This window comes from Zingiber officinale, chromosome 8B, assembly GCF_018446385.1.
Source record: "Zingiber officinale cultivar Zhangliang chromosome 8B, Zo_v1.1, whole genome shotgun sequence".
Lineage (NCBI taxonomy): Eukaryota > Viridiplantae > Streptophyta > Magnoliopsida > Zingiberales > Zingiberaceae > Zingiber > Zingiber officinale.
This window is the reverse complement of record NC_056001.1, coordinates 61,386,813-61,396,921: the sequence shown is the minus strand read 5'-3', so window position 1 is coordinate 61,396,921 and position 10,109 is coordinate 61,386,813. Positions and strand designations below refer to the sequence as shown.

The 10,109-nt window shown below is 43.2% G+C and overlaps 2 protein-coding genes across 2 annotated transcripts; both read left to right on the top strand.

Moving 5' to 3' along the window:
* Positions 1 to 4,142: 4,142 nt before the first annotated feature.
* On the top strand, positions 4,143 to 7,819 carry LOC122016357 (26S proteasome regulatory subunit 8 homolog A). Its single transcript, XM_042573628.1, has 9 exons — positions 4,143 to 4,449; positions 4,678 to 4,775; positions 5,884 to 6,108; positions 6,212 to 6,274; positions 6,333 to 6,496; positions 6,738 to 6,894; positions 6,979 to 7,077; positions 7,161 to 7,271; positions 7,506 to 7,819. Exons 1-9 carry the CDS (start codon positions 4,245 to 4,247, stop codon positions 7,644 to 7,646), a joined length of 1,263 nt encoding a protein of 420 aa, XP_042429562.1. The 5' UTR covers positions 4,143 to 4,244; the 3' UTR covers positions 7,647 to 7,819.
* Positions 7,820 to 8,079: 260 nt separating this feature from the next.
* On the top strand, positions 8,080 to 8,970 carry LOC122013886 (U-box domain-containing protein 12-like). Its single transcript, XM_042570097.1, has one exon. It carries the CDS (start codon positions 8,080 to 8,082, stop codon positions 8,968 to 8,970), a length of 891 nt encoding a protein of 296 aa, XP_042426031.1.
* Positions 8,971 to 10,109: the final 1,139 nt, after the last annotated feature.

Here is a 10,109-nt window from a genome sequence, read left to right as displayed (position 1 = left end):
AGGTGGAGCAAGCGGTCGACCAACCTCTTCCATGCTGGCCGTTCGGCTGGCTGCTCCCTTACTCGCCACGACGGGGGTTGCCCCATCCCTGCCTTGCGGGTCTCCTTGAGAGCCGACCGGCTGGAGGCCGCGGCTCGCCAGTTCTGTAGTAGCTGCCACGTTGATTACGACATCCTTGAGTTTTGTCTGGTCAGATAGACGGGCTCGCAACATGACTTCGATTGCAAAAAAGTAAGAAAAATCAGTTAAAATCAAAGAAAGCAAGTAAAGTAGCTCTATTACCTAGGTTGGTCGGGAGTCTGGCTTGGATCGGACTCAGGCCAAAGATGTGCAGCACACCCTCAAGCAGCAACTTGTGGATGTCATACTTCTGGCCGGCCAACATGGATGTGGCATGAAGGTAGTCCGAGCGGCTCTTGTATTTCTTCAGATCGGATTGAGGTGGTAGGTCGACCTGCCAACGGGTCCGGAAGCTCGGTCGTTCACGGAGGCGTATAAAAAAGAAGTATTCCTTCTAATATTTATTGGAAATCTGCATTTTTCCCAAAAAAAACACCAGCTCGATCCGAGACTGAAACAGAAAGGTCTCCAGTTCGGATTGTTTTGGGTAATAGAAGTAGTGGAAAGCTCGAGGAGTCAGAGGGATGTTGTGCAACCAAAACAACATAATGACGCCACACAGAAGGCGAAAAGAATTCGAGACGAGTTGCAGAAGGGGAACACGGAAATAATTACAGACTTCAATAATGAAGTGATGGATAGGGAAGCAGAGACCGACCACAAATTGGTCCCTGAACAGACAGATGGTGTCGGTCGGCGGTTCATTTAGCCGATCGGATGAGGAAACTAAAATGATCTCATGATTAGGGGGAATCTCAAAAACGTTCTTGAGGCTCTCAGCGTCGTCCGAATCGAATCTGGTCTCCATAGTGGTGTACCATAGTCCAGGAGGGGGGTCTGACGGCTAAGAAGAGTTGGCCATTGCAAAAGAAAGCGGAAACAGTGGAAGAAATGTGATCAAAAAGTGCAAAAAGACCATGGGAGGGTCATCAGGAATGAAGAAAAAGGCCAAGAATCGAGGATGAGCAAGATAGGGAGGAAAGCTTACAGGGAAGGAGAAGGAAGTCGTCGGAGAAGGAGTGCTGGAGGTCACCGGAGGATCGCATAGACACAAATCGAGGGTAGCTCTCGAGGAAGACCCAATTGTAGAGAGGAAGCTGGCGCTGCGAAGTTTATAAACTTTGAGCTTGGCTGATTGGGACCGTTCGATCTAGGGTGCGGAAACCAAGACACGGATCCGCCCGTAGAATTTAAACCTTTGAGCATCACATCAGCGCCTGTCGCTTCTAGCGTGCGGCGACAACATCGGCGACACATGGCACATCCCCATGGGTCAGCATTTAATGGGTGCCATTAATAGGGGTGGGAGCATGCTCGGCCTTAATGGACGGGATTTGAACAAATTCTGAGAAATCCGGGTGACGTCAATGTTGATTGTACTCGCTCAAGGACACCGAAGGAAGATCCAGATACAAACACTCCTAGCCCTGGACGGCCTCAGGGATCAGCCCCAATGCCGATCGACATTCTCCGGCATACCGATCGGAGCCCAGCCAATACTGCGGCTGATTAGGCGGCCAATCTCCAGAGATAATTTTTTGTCCAGTCAGTCGGACTTGCAGTCTCCTTCGACTAGACTTGAGGGGGAGGCATGTGTGATGCGACGATAAGGAAGGGCCCACCCCACGGAAGGTCAATGCCACGGTGGAGTTCAGAGTCAAGGTGGTCAAACACCCTTATATCACTAACCGCTCGGGTAGTCCGCTCGACTGATTAGGATAATGAAGACCTGATCTAGCATGATAACAACTCGATGGGGTTCCGAGCTTCCGACGCTCAGAGAGACTAGGTATCTGCAAGGGCACGCCGAACGGCTTCCCCACTCAACCTTATATAGAGCTATAAGAACGGAGCGGATTTACGATCGAGCTACACAGAAACAGAAGGGTGACCGAGCGGCTTTCCCGCTCATCTAGAAAAGTGACTCATGGACCAAGACGATGGGAGCGCTGGTCGAGCGACCTTCCCTCTTAGCCAGATAATACACTCATCCGAGTAGAAAGTGAGAACCTGAGTCGAGCGGCTATCCCGCTCGACCCAGTAAAAGACACTGCTAGCTTCTTTTTGGGAGCATGCGCCGCTGGCAAGCGGCATAGTCGACGACTGGTTCAAACAGAAGATCGTACGACAGAATCTTCCACTGTAGCTTCAGAGATATTCTCGGCTCGTTAAGGTATTGTATCAGAGACACTTTACTGATACATCTTTTCAAGGAAAGGTTTGAGAAGCGTGCACATCTTGGGAAGCATGCACGCGCGCTACAGGAGTCCTATATAAAGGGGGGTCCAAGCTTCAGCGGAGGTATATGATAACCCACTGTTGCTGCTGCTGTTCGTTACTTTGTTTTTCTTCCATACATCGCCGATGATTGACTTGAGTGTCGAATGGCCAACGCCGAGGACCCCTTTTCTGGCTCGGCACTGAAGTAGTTGTGGTTATAGGGTCGCACGGAGTTAACACATAGTCAGCCGGAGCACCATATCACCAGCTTCCGTCGCCTTGACTATCGGACAGGATCAGTACCCCTTATTATCATTTTCATCAAAAAAAAAAAAAAAAAAAAAAAAATCATTTTTCAAAGAAATATATATTAGAGCAGCATTTAAATATATTTTTCATTTTAAACATATTTTTATTAGTAGCCATGTCAATAGTTACTATAATAATTTTGATTAAATTAAAATGATTTTAATTAAGTGTAAATAATTTTGATAGTATTTTAATATAACAATTCTCCATATATAATAATTCTCATTTATTTATAATAATTGTATTTTTTTAATAATTAAGGTCATAACTGCTATAATGATATTAGAATAAGGATATATTTTCGAGATAAAAAATATGCAAGAATATTATTTTAATGTTTTTTTAAAAAGGAAAGTTTTTTTTATAACACAGAGCGCTTGTTTGTTTTTTATCCAAATTTTTTACAATAACAATAAAATAAAATACAGTCAAACAATTTATAAAACTATCAACCGTGAAGACTAAGTTCAAAAATAAAAGTAAGATTAAAATAATAAAATAAATATATTCTTTACATAAAACGAAACAAAAAATGAGGGCTTTGTCACAATAGAATTCAATATCTTATTTGAGTTTCCCTTGCCTCCTTTTATAGCTCTTCAAATCACCATTAGTACGCTCTAATAGTCAGTTTTCAAACGCATGGATATATGCTACCACCGCCTCTGATCAGCCGAGGCGAGCGATGCCCCTGATCCGGCGGCCGGAGACGAAGGCGCTGAAGGACGCCAGCGTGTCCCCCAAGTAGACATCGAACAAGTGCAGCCACGTCTCTGTGCCCTCGTCGTAGATGCTACTCTCGCTCTCTAACGCCGTCACATTCAAAACAGTACGTTCTCCATAGTCCACCACGTCGCCGCCGGGGTTGATGACCACAGGATCAGAGCACAGCTCGACCACGGCGATCTTACCAGCGGCGGTCACGGTGATGTGGACACCGGCGTACCCCACGCAGTGGAACCAGTCGAAGCCATCTGTGTATATCGGCATCGTCGCGGCAGATTATCAGTCGAAGATCGATCGAGAGGAGGAGAGATTAAGAGAGGAAGACGATAGTTGTTCTATCTGTTCTTGGCAGAAATTTATAGTTTCTGAATGAGAATTACTAGCAGTCAGTTAAGTTCGTTAGAAAAAATTGGTTCAAATTTATTTATTTTTTTTAATTCGATTCTTTATTTTTCTGAAGCAACTTTAAATATTTAATAATAAAAATTTTAACTGAAAATTATATAAAATAAAAAAAAAATATTTTAAAAATAAAAAATATAAAATAATTTAAAAGTTTTAAAAAAAAAATACGAGCATTTTAAAATCGCCCTTCAATTTCACTCACGATCTCATATGGCACGTGAGCCATGTCTAACATTACTGCACGATCCAGCCATAAATCCCTTGTCATTCAGCCCAAACTGAACCGGGTCCAGCCTTGTCCCAGATGGCCCAACCTCATTTACACCGATCCTGGTTAGTTCATTCAATATTTATAATTTATCAGCCCTAGAGAGAGTGCCCATTGCGATTTGCGAACCGAAGGCCGAGCGAAATCAAGGGGAAACGAGACGCAGCGACGACAGCGGTGAGGTAGGCGGAAGGCGATGGCGTCTGCCGCGGTGGAGAAAAAGCAACCGGCGGAGGTGGAGGGCGAGATGTGCGCGCCAGCAGCGCGGGTGAGAGGAGTCGGCGGCGAGGGGTTGCGGCAGTACTACGTCCAGCACATCCATGATCTCCAGCTCCAGATCAGGCAGAAGGCGAACAACCTCCAGCGCCTCGAGGCCCAACGGAACGATCTCAACTCTCGCGGTTAGGAATCCCAACCCTCGATGTGTGTTTTTGCACCATTTCCCACGATGCCCTAATCCTGAGAAGGTTTAGGTTTTTCGATACTCATAGCAGTGGTTCCCAATGTGATTTTACTTGTTCTGCTGGAAATTTAGTTTCGGATTCTTAACAGAGATTTTAGCAATAAGAAGAGTCAGATCCATCGCAATAACTTTTCTGGTTGTCTGTTGTTGTACGTTGTGGTTGCAGTCAGAATGCTCCGAGAAGAGCTGCAGCTGCTTCAGGAGCCTGGTTCGTATGTTGGAGAGGTGGTGAAAGTGATGGGGAAATCCAAGGTCCTAGTCAAGGTAAGTCATCTGGTCCATTCGTTCAACTACAAATTAACAAGAATCTTGCAAAAACAAAAAAAAACAAATTTTTTTTTTGCTAATTTAGTTTTAAGAAGTAAAGACATCTTGATCCTAACAATTGTTCTTTGTACAGTTTATTCCTGCAATATATTTTGCATATGCGTCTGTGTCAGCATTGTCTAGTTCTTCTCCTACCTAATGCCCACAACTGAAATGTTCCCTATTGTATTTAACCTAATGAACTCTCCCCATGATCCTTCTAACGAGACTCAAATGACCTTCCTGGTCACTCAATTTTTTCTCAAAGTTGAAATGTATATTATATTCTATTTCTTTTGTTTCTAGTTCTCACATAATTGGATCTCCTCTTCCTCCTCATAAGCATTGCAATGGTTCCAATAGAGGTGGCAAACAGGCTAGGCGGTCTCAATCTGACACAGTATAGCCCTGCCAAAAATTAGGTTGAGTCGTGCTTATCTCAGCCTGGAAATTGTGTCAGGCTAGGTGGCAGGGTTTGGGCTGAGCTGGGCATGACCCAGGCTCGGTCGTGTGATTGGCATGGTCTGCAACATGAGTTTAATAGTTAAAAACACATGATATGTCTAAATTATTCACCATTTTTTTTTAAAAAAAAACAGCTATTTTGGATTTTTTGCTTAAATTTACCCTAAATTTACTAAAGTAACCTAAAATTTTAAAATATTTCTCTATGATTATCGAAATTTTAATTAATAAAATTTTATTTTATTTTTGGATTTGTTTTTCTGTTTCTTATGATTTTTTCTATTCTTATGAAAATTTTCTATGTTACTATAATTTTGTAGCACTTTTTTATATGTATTTGAGACATGAAACCTAGTGTAAATAAGCTTAAGTTGTGGCTTGAACTTTTTTGCCTAATTCTCTTGCATTAACTTGGTCATCTTTAGAATTTCAAAAATCTTGAGTAATTTTTGAAATATTAGCTTTGATATATACAATTGATCATGCTTGTTGCAAATAAACTTTCACTGATTTAATGCATTCATTTGGACATCAGAACTGGTACAACTTTGGTTATTTAATAGTGTGGGTGCTAATGCAAACAGTATTTTGTCCGCTTCAGGTTCATCCAGAAGGCAAATATGTTGTTGATATTGATAAGAGTATTGATATCACTAAGTTGACGCCATCAACCAGAGTCGCACTTCGCAATGACAGTTATGTTCTTCATCTTATCCTACCCAGCAAAGTGGACCCTCTGGTCAATCTAATGAAAGTGGAAAAGGTTCCTGATTCAACCTATGACATGATTGGTGGTCTTGACCAGCAAATCAAAGAGATTAAGGAGGTCAGTGAAGTTTCAAATGTCCACGTCTTATTTCAATTTAAGATATTCCCTTGGTCTATTGAAATATTAAGATCCTTTCATAAATGTCTGTGTCTCTATTCAGGTTATTGAGCTTCCAATCAAGCATCCGGAATTGTTTGAAAGTCTTGGAATTGCTCAACCAAAGGTATAGTCACCTTATCCATGGTATATCAGAATGTTTGTCTAATATGTGCTATTTTCAGGGAGTCCTGCTTTATGGCCCACCTGGCACAGGGAAAACTCTGTTGGCGAGGGCTGTTGCTCATCATACGGATTGCACCTTCATTAGGGTTTCTGGTTCTGAGTTGGTTCAGAAATACATTGGAGAAGGCTCTCGAATGGTTCGGGAATTGTTTGTTATGGCTAGGTATGTTATGCTCTATTTTTTACTAATAAATTCCATGAAAACTTTTGAAAAATATGTTTTAACCATAGAATGGTCTTTGGAAGTTGTAATCTTGTTACAAATAAGAATGGGGATTTATATCTCAGTCCTAGGACTTTGTTTCTATTAATCCAAAACATGGTGTTCGCCCTTGCAATTGGGAAGATATAATTGTTCATGAGAATAACAAATTGCTTTTATGATGCAAATATTGTTCCTGCAGGGAACATGCTCCATCAATTATATTCATGGATGAAATAGACAGTATTGGATCTACTAGAATGGAGTCCGGTACTGGTAATGGTGACAGTGAAGTGCAACGGACAATGCTAGAGCTGCTTAACCAGCTTGATGGGTTTGAGGCATCAAACAAAATTAAGGTGCATTTATATTTACATATTCATTGGACTACATAGAAACAGATCTTCTATAACTTTCTTGACATTATTTTCCCTTTTTTTAAGGTTCTAATGGCCACTAACCGGATCGACATCCTAGACCAAGCACTTCTCAGGCCTGGTAGGATTGACAGAAAAATCGAGTTCCCAAATCCCAATGAAGAGGTAGACAAATGATCGCCACATCATAACACTATCGTTTTACGCATGGCTTTGTGAGACATTTTAATCATCAAATTGTATTGCAGTCCCGCTTTGATATCCTGAAGATTCATTCAAGGAAGATGAACTTGATGCGTGGCATAGATCTTAAAAAGATTGCGGAAAAGATGAATGGAGCATCCGGAGCAGAACTTAAGGTAATTATTGCATCATTGCGTGTGCTGTGGCTAACCAATCTTATCTGAAGCTTTTATTATCTGTAAACATTTCAACTATTTTTTTCTATCATCCATCTTAATAGAGATTGACGTGTATCACATGAAAACTCAACCTTTTTTCTAGTTAGCTTTCTGATGAAATCATATTTTTATTCTAAATACAATTATAGAAAGTAATAATTCAAGGATTTATTATGATGATTTGTTTCGCAGGCAGTATGCACGGAAGCTGGGATGTTTGCGCTCAGAGAACGAAGAGTCCATGTTACACAGGAGGACTTTGAGATGGCAGTTGCTAAAGTCATGAAGAAAGAGACCGAGAAGAACATGTCCCTCCGAAAACTGTGGAAGTAGTAGATCTTTGTTACTCGTCTTGTTGATGTTTGAACTCTCAAATTTGTTCATCACCGGACCCACAGAGCAATCTTTTAAATTCTATAAAGCCTGTAACTCCATGCTAATACGCCAAGGGTAAAATACGTTGAACTACGTGATGCTAATCTACGAGGTTTTGTGGTTTTGGCCAAGTCTTCTAGTTCTTTTTGACCTTTCTAGTTCTTTATTTTATCAATATTGTTTTATTTCTATGTCTTTATCGAACTTGTCGAACAGATTGTCTCAATTCCAGTGTGATCGTGGATTACTACAATGCAGTTGATCATTGGAAGCAGCGCCCATTTTCAGTGTTGTTATTCACTATTTTCGAGTCAAATATAGCAAGCAGCACGGCGTTAAGGCGGTGTTTTGGTGGAAGAATAAGGCGGTGTTTTGGTGGAAGAATTAAGACATGGTCAGCGAAGCCGTCCACGCCGTTGCAGAATGCCTGGCTCAGGCGGAGTCGGAGTCGGAGGAGGCCCGCGCCACCGCCCTCCAGACTCTCTCCGCCCTCACCAAACTCAGCAGTCACAACCGTGACCTCGTCGCCCTCACCGACGGCGCCCTCCCTCTGCTGCTCTCCCTCTCCGACTCCCCTCTCGCACTCTCCACCCTCCTCCACCTCTCCCTCAACCCCAACCTCAAGAAGCCGATCGCCTCCGTCGACGGCCTCCTCGGTCGACTCAGTTCCCTCCTCCTCTGCCCCTCCACCTCCCCCCAGACCGCCGCGCTGACTGCCTCCCTCGTCTGCAGCCTCGCCATGCACGACAAGAACAAGGCCCCACTCGGCGTCGCCGGCGCCGTCGAAGCCGTCGTCGAGACGCTCGTCATCGCCACCACCTCCCCTTCCGAGGGAGCTGTGGCGCGCCACCTGCTCAGCTCCCTGGCGGAGCTAGCGCAGTTCCACGGGAACTGCACCCTGGCCGTCCGCGCCGGGGCGGTGCCGGTACTGATCCGGATCCTCGACGGCCAGGCGGAGGACCTCGTCGGCACCGCATCGGTGGTGCTGGCGAGGCTGGCGAGTTTCGAGGAGGGGATGGGGGCGATCCGGGAGGTGCCGGGGGTGGCGTGGGTGCTGCTGGAAGCGGTGCGGAAGGGGTGCGTGGTTGGCCGGGAGAGCGCGATGGAGGTGCTGGTAAGGCTGGTAGGGGAGAGCCGGGAGCTGACGGAGGAGGTGGCGGCAAGCGAAGACACGTCCATCCTGCTCGCCGATTTGTCGATAAGAGGATCGGCAAAGCTGAGGGACCAGGCTGCCCTGCTCATGAAGCTGATGGACGACGCGGACTTCAAATTCGCCATCTAAATCCTCTAATCTGACACACCAAAACATCGAATTAAAAATGTTTTGCAGTCGAATAAACAAAAGTAAATTTGAAGGTTGATGATGAAAAATTGTGTGAGAGATCGGTCACAAATTTAACTTCAAAATTCTCTGGATGCTCAAGAAGTTACGTGGAGATTTTTCATGAAATTTATTTCTTCAAAAGAAGCTCAGATTTTAGATTAGATGGAAATTTGGGGGTTAGGGTGCACGCCAACTAATTTCTCACCTTAACCGTATTTCTTTATCCTCGTTACAGGAGGAACTTTATGGTCAATGACTTGCTGATCGTGCCAATAAATTTATATATCAAAAAAATTCTCTTTTTTAAATTGCTGATTTAAAGAATGTTTATTTTTTTTTTTTACTAATTTATTAAATTCAGTTAGCCTCATTGATTAATTTTGAGATGATCGATCCGGCTCCATAGAATTTTTCTACTAGCTATTAGAGTAAATCGAGAAGCGTTTGCGGTGGGTGACCAAGAAGCCCAGCATCCTTTGGTTGCACGTCCCATTTCGAAAAAAAATTCCAGCAAATTCGTCATAATTAGAAATCGAACCGCGGATGTCTGGGTGACAACTTAGATGCCCTATCCTGAGTTTTGATGAATGACAAGTAGATTAAAGTTAGACATGTTATTGATCTAATCTTGTTATCGAGTGTACAGAGTTGACTAACTTGACAGGTCAAGAAGACTATACACTAGGTAGGAAGTTTGGTCGGGATGTCCGATTCCTGATTAGCGAAGTCCAAATGTGGAACGATTCTCAATGGGTTGAAGACCGGATATATGATTCCGGCAGGAGATCAGGATGTTCGATTCCCGATTGGTGAAGGCCGGATGTGCGATTCTGACAGGAAGACTTGGTGGGTCAGATTGGACGTTAAGGGGGTAACTTGACACTTGGTAAGTAGAGGTTGTTGATGAGTGTCTCATATTTGGATAAGGTTAATATGAGGGATGTAATAAAAAAAATCTATTAAGATTTTTCGTAATAAAATTCTGTTAAGATTTTATATAACAGAATTTTGTTGTGATTTTTCATAACAAAATTCTGTTGCGATTTTACCGAGTCTGGAGTTTAGCATTATTTATAGAGATTATTGTAAGTCTATTG

Bases quoted from the DNA above. Each gene is read 5' to 3' on its own strand.
- LOC122016357 (XM_042573628.1), top strand. From the start codon at position 4,245: ATGGCGTCTGCCGCGGTGGAGAAAAAGCAACCGGCGGAGGTGGAGGGC. The intron at 6,109-6,211 runs GTCAGTGAAGTT...GTCTCTATTCAG, and splicing joins AAATCAAAGAGATTAAGGAG to GTTATTGAGCTTCCAATCAA. The intron at 7,272-7,505 runs GTAATTATTGCA...TTTGTTTCGCAG, and splicing joins CATCCGGAGCAGAACTTAAG to GCAGTATGCACGGAAGCTGG.
- LOC122013886 (XM_042570097.1), top strand. From the start codon at position 8,080: ATGGTCAGCGAAGCCGTCCACGCCGTTGCAGAATGCCTGGCTCAGGCG.